Here is a 19,494-nt window from a genome sequence, read left to right as displayed (position 1 = left end):
ACCCCGAGTGTTTGTTATAATTATATAAAATTTTATTATTCATTTTAGGAGTAAATAAGGAATAAGTATATAAATGGTCGGTTTGGAAAAGACCCTTATTTTACGAGTCCGGACAGCTAGGATATAAAGCATTATATATATGAGGAAAATTATAGAAATGGTCTGTATGGAATAAATTGCAAAGACCCGATTTTTTACAGGTCTGGTCGGCTAGTTTTTATTATTATTATCATTGAATTTTATAGGTGTTTATTTCATATTAGTACTTACTATTATTTGTAAATATCTTTAATTAGGGTGGCCAATAGCTAATTCAAAAGAGCAGGATATTTCCAGGACTTTTCAAAATAAGTTTTGGGTTTTTCAGGGATATATTGATGTTTTCTCGACCAGGAAAAAAAAAATAGGTTGATTTCTAAAAAAATATGAAAATTAAAAATAACTAAATAATTCAGCATAAATCTATGCAAAATTATTAATAACACTGCAAAAGATAAAGCATGATAACAAAATATTAAACAATTTTTAAAAAAAGTTCCAGGATTTAAAGGAATTATTGCTAAAACAGGACTTATCAAATTCTAGAATTTTTCCAGGTTTCCAAGGATCGTTGACCGCCCTGTGGATGACACACACACAAATAATAAAATAAAACTCATAAAAGTATAAAAAATTATTTAAAACAATTTTATTATAAAGTAAACTTTAACATTTCAGGCATTAATTGCAACATTATTAAACATTTCAAGCATTAATTGCAACATTTTTAAAATTAAAAAATAAGATTTTGTTTACGTATTGTTACGTATGGTTACGTATTGTTACATATTGTTACGTATGGTTACGTAAACTTAATTTTCAAAAGAATCAGAGACAAATGTAATTTTAGAAATAATGGCTCCAAAGAAAAAATAGATGTGAAAATTTGAATCTTCAAAAATTAAAATTAAATAAAGTATAAAAGAATATATAATTCTTTTATTATTATATTATTATTATAATTAATATATATAAATATATTAACTCATGTATTGAAAATGACCTCCATATCAGCGAAAAGATTTAAAAGTTATTTCGTATCAAGTGAAGAGTTACTGACTTATTTTGTCACTGAAAATTTAAAGAAAAAGTTTGACATTGGTATTATTTATGCGATCATTGTGTCGCATAAACAATAAAATTTACAGAACAAGTTTGACATTGGTGTTGCTACTATATATTGTTTTTAAAAGCATTTAGACTAAGTGCCTATATAATTATTAAGTGCCTATATAATTATTAAGTGCCTATATAATTATTAAAAGCATTTTGTCAAAAAAATGTTAATGCAGCAAATCATAATTTATGAACATTTTTCAGAAAATCTCATAGCCAATGCTCAGCGGCACCACGACTTCAAGTGGAATTAACTCTATTGTTTTGTTAACGTCAACTAAAAGTGGATCAAGTATGGAAAACCACGACAAACCTTAAATGCACATACTCAATTAAATGTTTCAGTATAATACAAATGTACATGAACATATCCACGCGTCGATAAAAAAAAGTACACAAACGTGTTTCGATAGAATTCAAGTATACATGCTCATTTGCGTGTTTCGATAAAAACATAACGAAGCATCTTCATACAACCTCAACGCTAACTCTTCTTCTTTTTTTATGTTTGAAATATCTAACGGACTGGCCAAAAGAAAATCTTTCAATTTTGGCACCTCAATCACTTTTGGTATATTGTAGCCATCATGATCACCTAAAAAACAAACGTCAAAATAAGTAAACGAAGCTTTATAAAAAAATATCAATTAAATAAATGGTTAACGATTTTATATATATATATATATATATATATATATATATATATATATATATATATATATATATATATATATATATATATATATATATATATATATATATATATAAATGGGAAAGGGAGGCAGTTTAAGACAGAGGTAGGTTAGGACCATGTAAAAATTTTAAAAAATACAAACTTATCAACCATGTTAAATATATTAGTCAATTGGAAACAGATTCGCACGTAACCGTCACAGGATTTTTTTCAGGAAGGTATTTTATTCATAGATATCCTACGTATTGGAAATAAAATGGCACCTGTACCTATTGGACATTCAGTTCAGTTGACAGAAAGCTACAAGAACATGAAAATATTGATTGATGTAATCAAGTACTCCAACCACAATTGGCTAATATGTGGTGATCTTAAGGTAAAATACTTATTAAGTTTTCTTGTCAATAAAAAGCTTTCCTTTGAAAATACTTTAGCAACTGTGGGTAATTATTTAGAAAGAAATAGGAATATATTTTAACTTACTAATATTTGATTTTTTATAAATAAATCTTTTTTTTTTTCAGGTTGTGTGCTTTCTACTTGAAATGGAAGGGGAGGGAGTATACAAAATACCCTTGCTTCTTATGCCTGTGGGATAGTAGGGCAGATAGTCTTCACTATAAGCAGAAAGACTGGCCATCTCGGGAGGCATTCACAATTGGCAGCTACAACGTATAGCTGAACCACTAGTCCCTCCAGAAAATGTTTTATTTCCTCCTCTCCATATCAAACTTGGTCTGATGAAATTTTTTGTAAAAGCACTGAATAAAGAAGGCCAAGCTTTTAAGTATCTATTGCAAAAGTTCATACAGATCAGTGATGTCAAGCTAAATGCAGGTATATTTGACGGACCCAAAATTAGAACTCTGTTAAAAGACAAAGATTTTGATATCAAAATGATAGGCATTGAACGAGATGCATGGCAAACGTTCAGCAAAATAAATTAAGGATTTCTGGGAAATAAAAGAAGCTCTGAATATGTTTCACATGTCAATGAGCTTATGAAAAGCTTCGAAAAACTGGGAGCTCGCATGTCAATAAAAATGCATTTTCTTCACATCTTGACTATTTTTCTGAAAACTGTGGAGATTACAGTGAGGAACAGGGTGAAAGATTCCACAAGGATATAAAAACGATGGAGACCAGATATCAAGTACGTTGGGACATAAACATGTTAGCTGACTATTGTTAGTTTCTTGAACGCGACGAACCAATAACTCTTCACAAACGGAGGCATCAAGGACTTCATTCCTCAGGAAATAGATTTTTTCTTTACAGTACTTGATTACTTCAAAGTTGTTTTTAAGTTTAAAGTTAATAAAGGAGTTAAATTGAGCCTTTTTTCAGTTCACAAATAATTATTGCAATGTATTAGATGAAATAGGTGTGCTGTATTTTAATAACCTGACCTGATTGAGCAAAATGAATGTCATATTTGGGTTTAGGAGGCCATTTCATTAGAAATTACATAAGAAACCCCCAGGAACAGAAATTTTTTTTTCAAACGCTGCCCTGTGGAATAGAAGTTAAGAAATATAAAAAAACATTTTTGAGTATAATAAAAAATCAAATTTACCGAAACTTAGTAAAATCAGTAAAATATTTTTACTGATTTACTTAAAAAATTTAAGTAAAAGCTAAACCAAAACCTGAATTGGTTCAAAAGGTTTAACAAATTTAATATAAGTAACATAAGCGATGAACAGTAACACAAGAAATTGATGAAATTAGTCATCAATGAAGCTATTAAAATAAAGTTTTTAAAAGCAATCATGTGTTTTTTCAATATTGCTGGATGCATTTAATACACATGATTTATACAATTAATTTGTCTTAATCTACATAAAACATTCATTCGTTATCAAGTTCATTAATAAATCATATTTCAAGTTTCTTTATTTTTTCAAGTTAAGCAATTTCTTTATTTTTTATCTCAAGTAAAAGAATTTGCATTTTTTTAAATTTCTTATTCAACAAATCATAAATTTCTGATACAAAAGTTGTATCATTCTTAAGAGTAAATTTATTGGACACATACTCCACTGATTGTTGAATATTTATTGATAATAAACAGAAAAATCACAAAATGTGGGCTCTTGGTTATTGGCTGACAAATTACCATCTCTTTAGTTTTAAATTTTTTTTTTGTTTTTTGTTAATAATATGTTTATAAAGCATATTAGTGAATTAAAAAATTATAAAAATTATAACAAAAAAAAAAATTTTTTCTCTAAGCCACACACTTTTATGAATGATTACCGAATTATCTGGATTCATTGAGAAAAGCCTAGACAGCTAGTTATCACCAGTTTTTTGAGGTATAGACTTCAAAGTCATACTAACAACCCATGTTCTTCAAAACTTCTCAAAATATCAGTTTGTTAGAATCGTGAATATTGAAATCTTTCTGATGAAACCTCTTTATGCTGTTTCTTGATTTCTTCTTGAAGAATCATTTAAGACATTTACAGAACTCCATCTTCTAGTAATGTATATATGTTGTCATATAATTTTATGTACTGTTTATATGTTGTCATATATTTTAGTGTATTGTTTATATGTTGTCATATATTTTAGTGTATTGTATATATGTTGTCATATATTTTAGCGCATTGTATATATGTTTTCATATACTTTAGTGTATTGTTTATATGTTTATGTTGTTATATATGTTTATGTTGCTATATATTTTAGTGTATTGTTTATATGTTGTCATATATTTTAGTGTACTGTTTATAAACATGTTTTATAAACATATTAAAAACATAAACAAAAAAAGATTAAAATTAATGAGATGGTAATTCATCAGTTTGGCAGAAAGCCTTTACAAATTAAATTTTAAAACTTGATTTTCTCGGAAAAACAAAAAAAGGACATCGACGGCTTCTTGGTTCTCAGCTGACGAATTATTAAATAACAAATGCTCTATTACAAATTGATGATTTGTTGAATAAGCAATTTCAAAATTGAGCAGCTGTGACCCAGTGGTAGCGCACTTGCCTCAGAAAAAAAAGATCTGTGGTTCAAACCCCACCCCTGGGCAAGCGGTGCTCTGTGATAAGACTGTAAGAACTTCTTGGGGCACCTAAATTAAAAAAAAAAAAATTTTCCAAAGGGATCCCCAAGTGCCAAGACAAGTTGTGTTCATATCATAGATAAACATTAGAAAACAAGTTAAAAGTTGAATAAACTTTTTGAAACAAACTATTGAATGAGATCTTAACAAAAGCATGAGATTCAAATCTGCATAGATTTTTCCATTAAAAAAAATCTGGTTTCAATAATAAATGTTATTGCTCACCGCAGAGTTTTTAAAACTCAGTTCAGTTTTACACAATTAGATTGGGTTTTCCTCTTTATAAGTAGTCTGCAGTGGCATGTTTTTGTTTTTTGTTCCACGTACAACGTTCGCTGTAGCATGTTTTTATTTTTTGTTCCACATATCATTAAGCCTTTAAATTAGAATAAACTAGCATAATAAAAATATAGCGAAGCGAACCTATATTACTACTTTTATTTTATATATTACTTTTATTAAAAAATACAACGAAATGTTTTCTTTTACAATATTATTTATCACTAAATAACAAAAATAAAATATTTTTGTGATTTTAGATTTAAAAATACAGCGAAGTAAATGTTTTCTTTTACAATATTATTTATCACTTAATAACAAAAATATTTTTGTGATTTTTTTAGCACAACTTGTTTTTAGAAAATGAATGAAAATCAGGATCATTTTTAATTTTTTGTATAGTACTTATATTAGTTTTGTTCTTAAATTGAATACACTGGTCTCCAGTCTCTTTACCGCTATAACTTATTTTCTCATAACAAAATGATGTATTTATCAAAATAAAAAAATAATGTAGTTATTAATAATTTTTTTTCAGTGGTTGTATTAAAATCTTTTTAATTGTTTTGTATTTTGTTTACAACGTGTTGTGGTTTCAAAAAAATATGTTAGTTTTTGGATTTAACTTGAAATTAGGTTTAAAAATGACAAAGAAGAAGACGTAAGAGAAAAATTTATACACAAATATTTACAAAATCCTAATAGTAGTTACAATTCGATAGCAAAATCGTTGCATATACATCCATACACCGTTAGTCGTGTAATTCAACGTTTTTCTCAAACAAAATTGATCAAACGCAAATCTGGTGGTGGAAGAAAGGAAGGTTTTAAGATATAAAACTAGTTAGAAAACTGGTTAACAGTTTTAAAAATAACCCAAGCTTTTCAAAAAGGGAACGCGCAAAATATATATGGATTTTCTCATAGTTTTATTGCAAAAGTTAGAAACAAATATGGTTTTCATTCTTTCAAAGCACGAAAAGTGCCCAACCGTTTTGAAACTCAACAAAAAAGTGCAAGAACCCACGGCAGAAAGTCATATGTAATTTTATTTCTAAAAATTTCTGTTTAATGAAAACGATGAAACTTATATCAAGTACAATCATCAACAAATTTCTGGTGCTGTTTATTATATTGCTAAATATAATAAACAGGAGATAAGAAATTTAAATACACAAAACATGACAAGTTTGCTAAAAAAGCTTTGATTTGGTAAGCTATTTGCAGTTGTGGCAAAAAATCAGCAGCTTATATTTGTAAGTCCACACTTTCTGGTCAAATATATGTTAAAGAATGTTTAAACAAACGCCTTTTACCTCTCATTAAATCACACAATAACAGACGTGTGTTCTGGCCTAATTTAGCTTCAATTCATTATTGTAAACTAGCTATGGAATGGTATAAAAGGAATAATTTGAAATTTGTGCCTAAAACAGAAAATCCTCCAAACTGCCCAGAATTGAGAGTTATTGAAAAGTACTGGGCTATTATTAAAAGAAAAATGAAAAAAGCAAAAAAGCTTTACAGAAACATTAAAGATATTAAAATATTATTTAAAAAAGCATCAAATAGTTTTGACTCTTATACTGTGCGCAAGTTTATGAGTACCATTAAAACAAAAGCTCGAAATTTTATTAGATTCCCACCGGAATAATTAATTTTTTTTTAATGTTTGATTTTCTTATATTATTGTATTAAAATTATTACTTGGTTCAAAATAAAAATTGATTAGTACTTTATTTTAGTTGTTTTTCTACTTTCACATTTATTTCGTGTACACGCTTTAACATGGGCACGGAGTGACATTATAGTAAATAATGGGGTGGGGGAAAAGGGAGATTCAAAGCACCAAAAAAACCTAATATACCAAAAAAGTACTTCTAAAAACTATTTTGTAAAAAAAAAAAGATCTTCTTGAATAAGTATGGGGGCCATGGGTCCCTCGGTTCCCCACCCGCCTGCACATTGCGTATGAATAACCACCTGCACATTGCGTATGAATAAACAACAATATTAATTGAGAAATTTGACAAATAGTGAAATTTTTATTTTAAAATATTAAAGATTATACTGATTTAATTTCTTGCTAAGTAACAAAAGTTAAATATAAGTAAGTGTATATATATATTTTAAAAAACAAAAAAGTAAAATTTAAATAAGTAAATAATACAGCTTTTTCATATATAGTTAATTTGTAAAATGCAAGATAGCAACATTAAAGAGACATCATTAACAATTAATATTACACTTCTTTACTCTTGCAATAAGCTGGTCTTAAGATTCATTAAGTTTTGGCACCATGATACGTTTTTACTCTTTCTTTTTTTTATTCCAATTTCCGCCCTCTTTAATATGACCGGCTTGCATTAAAATTGTGATTAAATGCCGTGAAATAGACACCCATCACCATGTGATCATGATCAAAATGGATACTGTTTTGGTATGAACTTAAGCAATAAGTTATTAAAAACCTCACCATTAGTTGTATGAATTGCTTCAGTAAGATGTTTCATCTAGAGTTTTATTTTTTACTAAATTAACTAAAAATTTATAAGAGTCAGAGTTGGAATCTAACCAATCTCAATTCTCTTACTCTTCTTTCGTATATGATTTATGTTCATATTTTATAAAATACTTACATCAACCCCATTCATGTATATTTTGAATATGGTACAGAATAAAAGAAAATTTTTCATACATTAGTTGGGGGTTTTCATAGATGTTTCAACACTTCACAAAAAACGGTTCACTATAGATTGTACCCAATGAATAAGCTGCATACGACCCTTGACTTTCAACGCTTTATTAATTTTTTTACAAATTAATTTAGCTACATGCCAATTATTGAATTGGTGGTTTAATTATTACCCATTTTTTTTGCAATTTTATTAGCAACCTTTTTTTCTCCATACAATTTGAATTCACTACTTCTGTTACAGAAATTGTAGTTGTGTCAATGACATGCCCCGATTCCGGCTCCATAAATGTGTAAGTGCAATACTTAGCAATGTGACTAGGGCTATCAAATCTGCCATCACCAACAAGTATGATTGTCATAACCTACAAACCTTTAAGTCTTCAGTTAAGCGTTTCCTTGCTCTTTAACAATAACCTTTGTTTTCTTGTAACTGATAACTTAATCGTGGTTGCTTGTTGGAAGTGAATTAGTTTAAAAATATAAACATATACATGCTATCATCTAATAAATAGTAAATGCATGCATATATTTATAATATAAAAAGTATTATTAATTTTTTTTAGCCCCTGTTATCAACCCCTGTTAAATCTTATAATTTTTTTGGGGCCGGGCTTGTAAAAAGTCTCATTTTTAGCCAGGGCCAGGACCCCTGTCATTTACTACATACATATGTATGTGCGTGTGTGTACATATATGTGCATATTGTTTTTTTTGATGAGTTTTTATGTTTACTATGAAATTTTTTTTTTACAATATTCAAAAAAAAAATCAGCTTCCACTCAAAATAACAGCTTTAATAACAGGTTCAAACAGATACATTTCAACATATATATATATACAAATTTGAGTTATTTAGCAAAACCCCTATATGGAAACATTTTCTGCACAACAAAGAAAGTGAAACAGCAATGTGTTGAAAAATTAAAAAACTATTACAGATTAATCAACTTCATCAACTGGCTATTATTTTAGTTTTATATAATAAGTCAGCATCAAATCGCACACAGAGACATTTAGTCGAGAAAGTTGATGACTACATTAAAAATTTGGAAAATGAATCTGAAATTAGTGAAAGCTGTGAATCAGATGCCATGATAATGGTGATGAGAGTTGCTTTATAGTGGATAATCAAATAATTGAAGACATAATAATTACAAGCAAAGCAATTGGTCCTGTGATTAATAAAGTTAGAAAAATGGTGTTGGTTTTTAAAAGATCACTAACTAAAAACGATGGCTGTATTTAAAAATACGTAAAAAAAGACTTTGAAAAAACCTTCATTTAATAAAAGATTGTAAAACAAGATAGAGCAATATCAATGCTTGAAAGGTTTCATAAGTTAAAAAATTGCATAAAAAAGACGCTTATTGATATCAGTATTAATCATTTTATAAAAATATCAGATAATGACTATGAAATTGTTATTACCCTTATAACATTACGTTAAAGTTTACGCTAACTAAACTAAAAGAACTGAAAACAAATTGAAAACTATTTAATGCCTCTAGAATCGAAGAGCGAAGGTCTAAATTAAGTAGTGTACTGCACTATCTAAATTATGGAGAAAACAAATTAATGACCATAGGTGAAGTTTTTGAAACATCTTCAAATTTTAAAAATAAAATAATTTTGTTGAAGCTTCTAAATAGATTAAATGCATCAAATTTAAATCACCCTACAAAGTCCTTGAACAATGTTGTAAATTTAGTAAGTGAAGAAGATAACAAAATACCAAAATGCGCAGATAACAAAACAACAAAAATTATTAGTGAGCAACTAAATGAAGCCTTAGAAAAAGGTTTTCTAGCAACACCAGGCTTGGAATGGCGTGTGATTGCATGCAGTAACTGACCACATATATAATATTTTTTCTTTACTATTTGACCACGGCGGTTTTGATATTTTAATGATTTATATGCTATTAAAAAAAAGTTACGTTATAAATAACTTTTAATTGTTGATTTTTTCTTAAGTTTTATTTTACACAAAGGCTTTAAATATTTTGTGTAAATTAACAAATGTTATATTTAATTTTTTTTTTATGTAGACATGTTTTATGATAAATTTAAGTATAATAATTTGTTTGAAACTATTTTTCCATGTCTTTCTAAAAATCTTTTAAAAGATAATTTTTTAAGTTACTTTAAATTATAAAAAAGTTGAACTAAATCTTTCGTTGCAATGGAATGATTTAATTGCTTTATTTTTTTTGCTTCTATTTTTACATTGTTTAATTGAGAATTGTTTAAAACTTTTTTTTTTAACTTGACTAATCAGGGCATGAAACAAACAATAATTATTATTTTAAGTAGACTACGGTACTTTTTTAAATAATATATATTTTTTTACAACTTTTTGGAAAAAATAAATGTTTATACAATTTAAAAATAATATATTAAACACTTTTTAGTAATTTAAATAAAATTTGTTCATTCATTAAACAATTATTAGAAGTAATTTGTAAATTCATTTTGCGTAACTTTAATAAAACCTTTCAAAAGATAAATTTTTAAGTACTATATTTTAAATGCAATTAAAAACGTAACAAAAAGTAATTTTCGCTTTGTGTTTGAGCTTTTTGAGTTTTGCTTTAGAGCTTATACCATAAATATACTTAAATAAGTGCAAATTTTAAATGTATTTTCTTTTTTGTAAGGAATTATTTTCTTTTTTCATTATTACTTTTTCAATTTTCTTTTTCCTGGTTTAAGTTTAGCTAGCGTTTCTTTTTTTAGCGGATTTCTAAAATGTTTAAAAATCATTTAAACATTTATAGAGTCGTGGTCAAGTTGTTAAAAAATAATATCATTTGCATAGTCAGCATGAGTGCTTGATCGCACGCCATTCCTGTCCAAGCCTGCAACACCCAGAAATTCTTAACTTCTAAATTATCAAAAGAAATGTCATCGCTTGAAAGTGGTACGTCAAAACTTGAAAGTAACAGACAACCAACAAATACTAACAGACAACCAACAAATACTAACAGAAAACCAACAAATACTAACAGAAAACCAACAAATACTAACAGAAAACCAACAAACACTAACAGACAACCAACAAATACTAACAGACAACCAACAAATACTAACAGACAACCAACAAGTAACTATATAGCATATATAACATAAGATTTTTAGTTTTTAATATACAAAAAATATATATATTTTGTTAATGAATCCATTGAAATTCCCTGACTTTTCCATGAATTTCGGAAAATTTAATGTATTCTCTTTTCACTGACTTTTTAGAAGTGTTTAGAATTTCCCTGACTTTTCCAGGTTGCCAGCCACCCTGAACCCATAGTCAATGTAGCAGCACTCCTTTACATGTTCTACCTAGATAGTCAATGTATGTACTGGAACCCTGCAGCTACCCATATCAGTATGACATCATCAGTATTTATCTAACGCTGCATTCATATATATGTGTGTGTCTTGTGTACTTATTAATAATAATAACAATAACAAATTAAAAAATAAAAGTTCTCACCTTGTCTGTCAGCCATGCTGTCAAAGAAAACCCAGCTTGCTTCATCTCCTTCACCACATTTCACAAAAGATACATAATGACTTGTTTTAATACAAATTACAGCAAATAGTTCCATGGTTGTAAAAGCTGGGGAGTTTGCTTCAGAAACATTTGATGAAAAAGAACTTAGTTCAACCACTTCATGATCATGTCTTTTATTATGGCTATGAACAATACTTGAACATTTTTGGCACAAGTAAGTATACACATTGTTCCAACCAAATTCACACACACAGGTTTTACAATAGCAAGAAGAGGAGTCACCACAAATTATACAAAAATGTTGAGCTGGAAAAATTATTTTAAACAATAAAAAGTAAATTTTTGTACAAATTAATTCTAATTATAATTTTTAGAATTCCACAAACAAATGAAAATAAGCAACACAAATTGAATAACTGATTTATATTTATAAATAAATTTATATTTTATTTATAAATAAATTTATATTTTATTTATAAATAAATTTATATTTTATTTATAAATAAATTTATATTTTATTTATAAATAAATTTATATTTTATTTATAAATAAATTTATATTTTATTTATAAATAAATTTATATTTTATTTATAAATAAATTTATATTTTATTTATAAATAAATTTATATTTTATTTATAAATAAATTTATATTTTATTTATAAATAAATTTATATTTTATCTATAATTTCAATTTATTTATAAAAATAAAATAATCAAAAGTACTATACTATAATAATAAAACAAAATTGTAATTTTTCTTATTTAATTTTATGTAAACATAAAATATATTCACTTTCCCAAGGCTGAGAGAGTTACTACTAATATGTAGATCATTCATTTAAAAATATGTTTTCATAACTTGCACTTAACTTGACATGGAAACAAAAACATAAACGTCCTTATTAATCAGTTCAAGCACAGAAAGCTTAATTTAGTGTTAGAAAAACCTTAAACAGTCACAATTTTTTTTCTTGTTTTGTTTGAAACTTTAGTTGTAGAAGTTTTCTTTTTTTGTTTGAAACTTTAGTTGTAGATCTTTAAACTAAAAAAGGATTAAATAGAATCTGCTGTTTAGGAAGATCTGCTATTTTTGTTTAAGTTTGGAAAATAAAAGTCTTTATAAGAATTTGGATTAACAAAGTATAATAATCTAGATGTATCCGGCCCATAACGTGGATAGGTGTCAATGGATACTGAAAGTGGATCCATAATGTAGATGTGGGTCCATGATGTTAATCCCCCCCCCCAAAAAAAAAATAGCACCTTAAAGAGTTTTTTTCCTGGATTAAATATTTAATTTAAAATAAAATAAAAAACAAACTATTTAATACAGAAACACTGTTTTAACAAATAAACAAACATTTAAAAAATTTAAAATAATAAAAATAAAGTTAAAAATAAATATTTGATTAAAAACGACAAAAAGCTGGAAAAAAATTAATTCAAAAACAATTTTTTATGCTTGCAAAGTTTAAACAATGTTTTTTATAAAATCAAGTTATTAAAAAAGTAAATTTCCTTGTGTCCTTATCCTTCGCTGAGATCAATTTATAGTTTTCAGCATTACTGTTTGAGCTTGAGGCAGATAATGAAGATTTTTCAAAGTATTCTTTTGGTTAAAGGGTTACGCTGATAATATTTAAAAGGAATAACCTTGATTTTTTCATCAACATCAAGATGCCCACAGAAAAATGAATGGAGGTAATGGCCTAGTGCAAATGAGGCCTTCACCCTGGAAATCTCTTATTCATGAATTTCTCAACTGATTGGTTGCTTTCCTGAGTAAAATGGATACTTTTTTCTTTTTTGATAAAGTCGATGAGTGCTGCTACTTTCCGTGGTAGCATGTAATTTTGGATCTTTGTGTTTGATGATGAAAAAACTGATAATTCTTGAACTGATTTTAGCACTGAAACAACAGCTACACAAAGTAGGAACTCTTCATTTGTAGATACAGTTTTCTTGCAATCGCCATCTTCTGTATCATGGAGTGGAACCTTCAGTCAAAGGATGGCTTGCAACAAATCATGACTGTGTCATCTCATGTTTACTGTGAAGGGTATTTTGAGGTAATTTATATCTAACATTGAACAAGCATATTTCAATGAAGCTGAATGTTGTCAATTTTTAAAGCACGGTAGTGAGTAAGCTGGCTTTAGGAAAAGAATCTTTTAATTCCTAGGTACCCTCAACAGTCTTATGCAGTGTGGTGTTAAGTTTGTAATCACTGCATGTTTCACTGCATGAGCTTTCTTTTTTAGTAAATAAAGCCACACAGTTGTGAATTGTTCAATTGTTGCATGAATATACATTTTATAGTTATTTTTGTTTTTGAAAGTACTACCCTAGAAAATCAAAGCGTCAATCACTTCATCACTTAATCGTATTTGATTTTTTGAACAAAAACATCCATTGGCTGAAAATGCTCGTTCAGACTACACACTTGTTGGCTGTATAGATAGTATATAATCATGTTTTCAAAGGTGATCAGATATTGAGGTATTACTTTCAAAGAACAGTATTTCTTTTTGAATTTTAAAAGTTATTTTTCTATCTATATAGGTTGTGTTCGTATTGCTGCCAATCTTTTTTCCATTATTTCGTTCAATTGTTCCCTAATTGTTTTGACATTATTATCACATTCGTGTCTTGAAAAAGTCTGGTTCAACCAAACACAACTCAACTCAGCACTACTCAAGTCTGCTGCTGTAAATATATCTGCCGAGTTTAAACACTTTATCAGGTTAATCATATTTTTTTTATTTTGGGTACTTGTATTTGGTACAAAAACTTCTGGGATTTTTTATGAAGTAACCTGGCCATAATGATATACTAAGCGCCTTAATGGTGTTCTCCTCTTATTAATTCAGTGACTCTTTTCGTTGAATATTTTTCAACATAAACTCAAATGTAATGTCAGAGGGAATTGAACTTAAATCTTGTTGACAAAGTGCTCCCACAGTTGCTTTAATAGAGTAAAATGTACTACTAAATCAGATATTATTTAACATTCCTTTTTATTCATCTTTATTGAATTATCAATGTTGGAATTCAATTATAAATCTAGAAGTGCCTTTTTAACACAAAAATTTTTTTAATTTTAACTTCACACATCAGTGTAGCATAAGCAACAAGCTGATCCATCAGGTTTTGCAACCATGATTAAATATATGACCTTTCCAAACTTAACTTTTATTTTTTTATTTTTGCTTGGGGACCTTTTAAACATTTTTACTATTTTCCTGCTTTTTGTTAATAATTTAGTGCTTAACTTTAACTTCAGATGTTTTATTAATTAACAATAAATCATTTGAATCTCGAATATATTGTTCCTTTTCAGAAAACAATTTCTATTTTAAATAACGATAACTAAAGTTTATTTAATAAACCTTTTGTATTTGAATAACTTCATTAATTAAACAGACACTAAGTAAACTTTTATAAATTAATAAACCTTCTGTGTTTTGATAACTTCATTAACTAAACCGATGTTAAAAACTTTTGTAAATCCAACACACATTTGTAATTAAATTGAGTGGACTTAAAAATGGAATTAAAACCATACACACATTGAAATTAGAATGAATTAGAAAATTCAAAATAAAATTAAGGTATTCCTTCTATTAAAAATTGTTGATCTTTCTATCAGCAAGCGCTAAATTTTTATTTATTTTTAATAATATATTTGCTTTATTATCATATATTTTTTATATGTTTAACTGTACATATTTTGCAGATAAGCAATAATATTTTTAGTTTGTATTTTTAATAAAATGCAAAAAGAGAGAGAATAAAAAGAAAACATTCCAAAGAGAATAAACAGCTACAAAACCAAGCAGATTCTAAAGTCTATATTTACATTTTACAATGAACAAATTTTTTAATTACAAATTAAGTTTTAACTTTTTTTATGACAACCGCTGACCCCGGGATTTTGGGATGAACAATTTGTATGGGATTTCAGGATTGTCATCGCTAACCATAAGGGCCCCAAAATTTAAAAATTTTTCAATTAGATATTACTAAAAAGTAATAATATATATATATATATATATATATATATATATATATATATATATATATATATATATATATATATATATATATATAGACAAATCTCTTTTAGTTCTAAACGCTTTAAAGAAAGTTTGTATAATCTTAAATTATAAAGTCTTTGATATACATAAGTTATAAATGCAACAACCAATCAAATTTAACAAAAACTATTGGCTTTTTTTTTTTTTAAATAAAAAAATTGTCTTGTCGCCTTAGTACACTTAAGCAGTTTAACTTTCTGTAGGTTCATCAGGAAGAATGCCTAAATATAAGAAAATTCAAATTATAGAAAAAAACATTTTACAGAAAGTTGATAATTTTTTTGAAAAATTCTTTAGTATTAGTATAATTTTGGTTTGGTTTTTTGTTTTTATAATTTTTTAATAGATTCTTATTCTGCATTTAGAAATTATTTCATCTGAATTAATTTTTAAATGCAAATCATCTCAAAACTGCATGCTTTTCGATGTTATTTCTGATCAAATTGACAAAGCACTTTTTTTTTATCCTTCAGCCAAAATCATTGTTGTTGGTGACTTTAATGCTCATTACACTGAATAGCTTATTTCTAGTGTCAGTGACTCTGCAGGTGCTAAAGCCCACAACTTTTGACTCAATCTTCAGCACAAATAGTTAACTTTCCAACTCGCTTTTCAGACAGTCAAAATCATTTACTTTCTTTACTCGACTTGGGTCTTGTTTCTGATTCTAGGCAGTGCTCGGTTTCTTCACATTCACCCATGCTTCTGATCACAATTTGATTCTTCATCATCAAAATCCACCTATCATCGTATCTCTTGCGTCTGCCTTGTGGCTGGCTGGGATTCTTTCCTTTTACGTTCTCCGTTGAGGGCCCTTGTGTTGAAATCTTTCAATTTCCTGCTGACAAATGTGCTTCTTGTGTAACTTCTTGGATTCAGGCTAGTATGAAATTTTTTATTCCCTCTTAATGATTCCAAGGCAATCATCAATCTCCCCCATGGTTTTCCTCTCATTGTGCTGTTGCAATTCCCAAATGAAGACGTCTGTTTACTATTGCCAGAAACCTCATACTTCATCTCAAAAATTAGGCTCTAGAGACATCTGGAGAATCTTTAACAGTATCTTTAATAAGGGTAATCTGTTATTCCACCTCACTTGTATGGTTCTGACTTTGTCACCCCACCTAAAGACAAAGCTGAATTGTTTGCTAAGATCAATAAACCTATATTTGGGTCAAATCATTATATTTCAACCAATTTGAAGAAAACTTTGAGGGTCACCATCTCTGATTTTCTTGATTTTTACATATTGTTATGTGCATTATGTAAATAGGTTAAATTTGAAATTTCAGATTTCCAAGTAAATAAGTGAATAAGTGCTAGATGAAATAATAAAAAAAATAACACTGGTAAAACAAACATTTTATTGGAATTCTAGATAAAATAATTAAAATAAAAACGACATAAAAATAACAATTAAAAAACATTTTAAATTTTAAATATTAAACAATGTAATTAAAATAAAAACGGTAAGTCAAACATTTTATTTAAATTCTAAATAAAATAACTTTAAAAATCACACAAAACGAAGACTTTATTTTATTCTAGATAAACAATGACAAAAAAAAAAAGACAAAAATATAAAAAACGTTTCAAATAAATAAAAATCAAAGTAATTAAAATAAAAACATAAAAACTAATGTTTTATTTAAATTCTAAATGAAGTAACCAAAAAAAAAAAGGACCATTTAATTTAAATGGAGGTAATTGAAATAAAAACTGCAAAAAAGTATCTTTTCAAAAGAATTTACTTTAAGAACAGCAAAACTAACATTTTATTTAAGTTCTAAATGTAATAATTTATACATACATAGTTCATACTATTCTATTACATTTTTATTATATTCAAAATATTTTTTACATTTACTATTTTCCGTAAAAGTAAAAAAAAAGATAAAAAAAAAAGATTAGTCAAAGATTAGTCGTAGAATCTATTTTTATATTAAAAAACTATTTTTTTTTGGCGCCTTTTTATGTGCTTGCCAAAATTTTTGCAAGCGTGTGGGCAAGCGAAAATTACTTGAACGCAAATGCGCTGGCTAAATGGAGAAGTCTGGTCTTATGGTGTATCAGGTAACATCTATAAGATTATTGAATCTTTCATTACCAATCCTAGTATAAAAGTGGTCCTTAATGGATAGCATTCTTATTCATTTAATGTAACTTCAGGAGTTCCTTACAGTTCGATCCTCGGCCCTCTACTTAAATTACCTATATTTAAGTTACATTAACAGAATTTTTCCCAGAAATTCTCACATCTAAAGTGGTAATGTTTGCTGATGATATTATTTATTCTTGTCTTGATAAGAAGCCAGCACTCTCTGATTGCTTGGAGGGGGAATTTGAGTTTGAAAAAGATCTCACTTTGGCTACAGTATAATGCTCTTAGTGGCTGATGAACTTTAACTAAGATAAAACTCAAATTTTTTTAGCTAATTATTATCGCAACAATCTAGATCTTTCTATATTTATGAACGGTAATGTACTTGATGAGTCATCTACCTTTGTTTTCCAGGATTATTTCTTACTTTTGATTTTTCTTAGAAACCATATACCAAATCCATCACAAAATCAGCATTTGCTAAGGTTGCTCCAACCATTTAATCATTATTACATTGTCATAATGTTGCTTCTCTTTCTCTTTTCTATAAATACTATAATGGGCGCTGCTCTAAAGCACTAGTGTCTCTTGTGTCATTTACTAAATTCGTTCTTGTGTTACTCGCCATTCAATCAAGTCTCATCCTTTTACTGTGACTGTTTCTAAGTGCTCCAAAAATTCTCATCTATCAAGTTTTTTTCTTTGTATATCAGTCCTTTCAGGAGTTTCCTTTCAGGAATTTCCTCCCTTCATCTTGATTTCCTGATATATATAATTTGCAAACTTTTAAGTTGCCTGTTAATCGTTATCTTGCTTTTTAAACTTCATTTTTTCTCTTCCAGTAACTTCTAACTCTTATAACTATTATCTTTAACTATTTATTATCATGAACTGAGATTCAGTTTTTATATTTGCAAATATAAGAACTGAATGAAAGATTTATATAAGCGCAATTTGACAAGTCAACATAAATTTAAGGTAATACACAGTGCAACGTCACTTGCATTTATTCTATAAAACATCATAAGTTTAGTTTTTTAAAATATCATTTTAAAAATTAATAGTTTTTTTTTTGTGCATTGTAAATAGTATAAATAGTAGTGTAAATAATAATTTTGTAAAACTGTGTAATAGCTGCATACCATTTGTTCCCTCAATTTTGCAAGTAAGTGCTGCATTTCTAGTGTTTTTGAATTTTTAAGCTCACTGCCAAACAATCTCTCATTTTCAGTTTTATCTTAGTTAACACAAATATTTTTGCAATTGATATCACCTATTAACTTTTTGGAATTCATATCATAAATTTTTCTGTTTCTTTGTTTACTCGTTCAACTAAGATGAGGTCAGGCTTCTCTAGTTTTTTGGTATTTTTTGTTCGCTGAATTATTCTTTTTTTTATTAAAAAATCAGGCCTAATTTTTTTTAGCATCGTTTCAATACTTTGTTTATCATTTTAATTGTTTATTTGTTTTTCCATAAGTAGTTTGATCTGCGATTCCACATACAATAATGTTGTTTTCAATGCTTTTTTGATATTAAATTCTTTAGTTATTTGAATTATCAACGAACTTAAGTTTCTTTTAGCTTTGTTTTATTTTTTTGAACTCTTGTGCTGTTGCTGTTGATACATTTATCTTTTATCTTCAAAAATTTTAGTCTGTTTTAAAAGTTCCAAAACAATCGATGATATTTTGTCACATCATTTGTGCATTTTTTTGATAACCTCAGCAGATGCACTTATAACTTATATCTTATATAACTTATATCTATATCTATATCTATATCTATATATCTTATCTATATCTATATATCTATATATCTATATCTATATCTATATCTATCTATATATATATATATATATATATAGATCTATAGTTAGATGT

The 19,494-nt window shown here is 27.3% G+C and overlaps 1 protein-coding gene across 3 annotated transcripts in view; it reads right to left on the bottom strand.

The window, feature by feature from the left end:
• Positions 1-1,200: 1,200 nt before the first annotated feature.
• Positions 1,201-19,494, bottom strand: part of LOC105848468 (ubiquitin carboxyl-terminal hydrolase CYLD) — a 134,832-nt gene continuing 116,538 nt past the window's right edge. For all 3 annotated transcript variants that reach the window (XM_065820032.1, XM_065820030.1, XM_065820031.1), the window contains 2 exons: positions 11,392-11,718; positions 1,201-1,750 (listed from right to left, as the gene is read on the bottom strand). In XM_065820032.1, coding sequence (XP_065676104.1) covers positions 1,572-1,750; positions 11,392-11,718 — 506 coding nt within the window. In that variant the 3' untranslated portion in view covers positions 1,201-1,571. The remainder of the gene's footprint in view (positions 1,751-11,391; positions 11,719-19,494) is intronic.

The sequence above is a fragment of the Hydra vulgaris genome, chromosome 15 (assembly GCF_038396675.1).
Source record: "Hydra vulgaris chromosome 15, alternate assembly HydraT2T_AEP".
Taxonomy (NCBI): Eukaryota; Metazoa; Cnidaria; class Hydrozoa; order Anthoathecata; family Hydridae; genus Hydra; species Hydra vulgaris.
The sequence above is the reverse complement of the archived record's forward strand: the minus strand, read 5'-3'. Positions and strand labels throughout refer to the sequence as shown.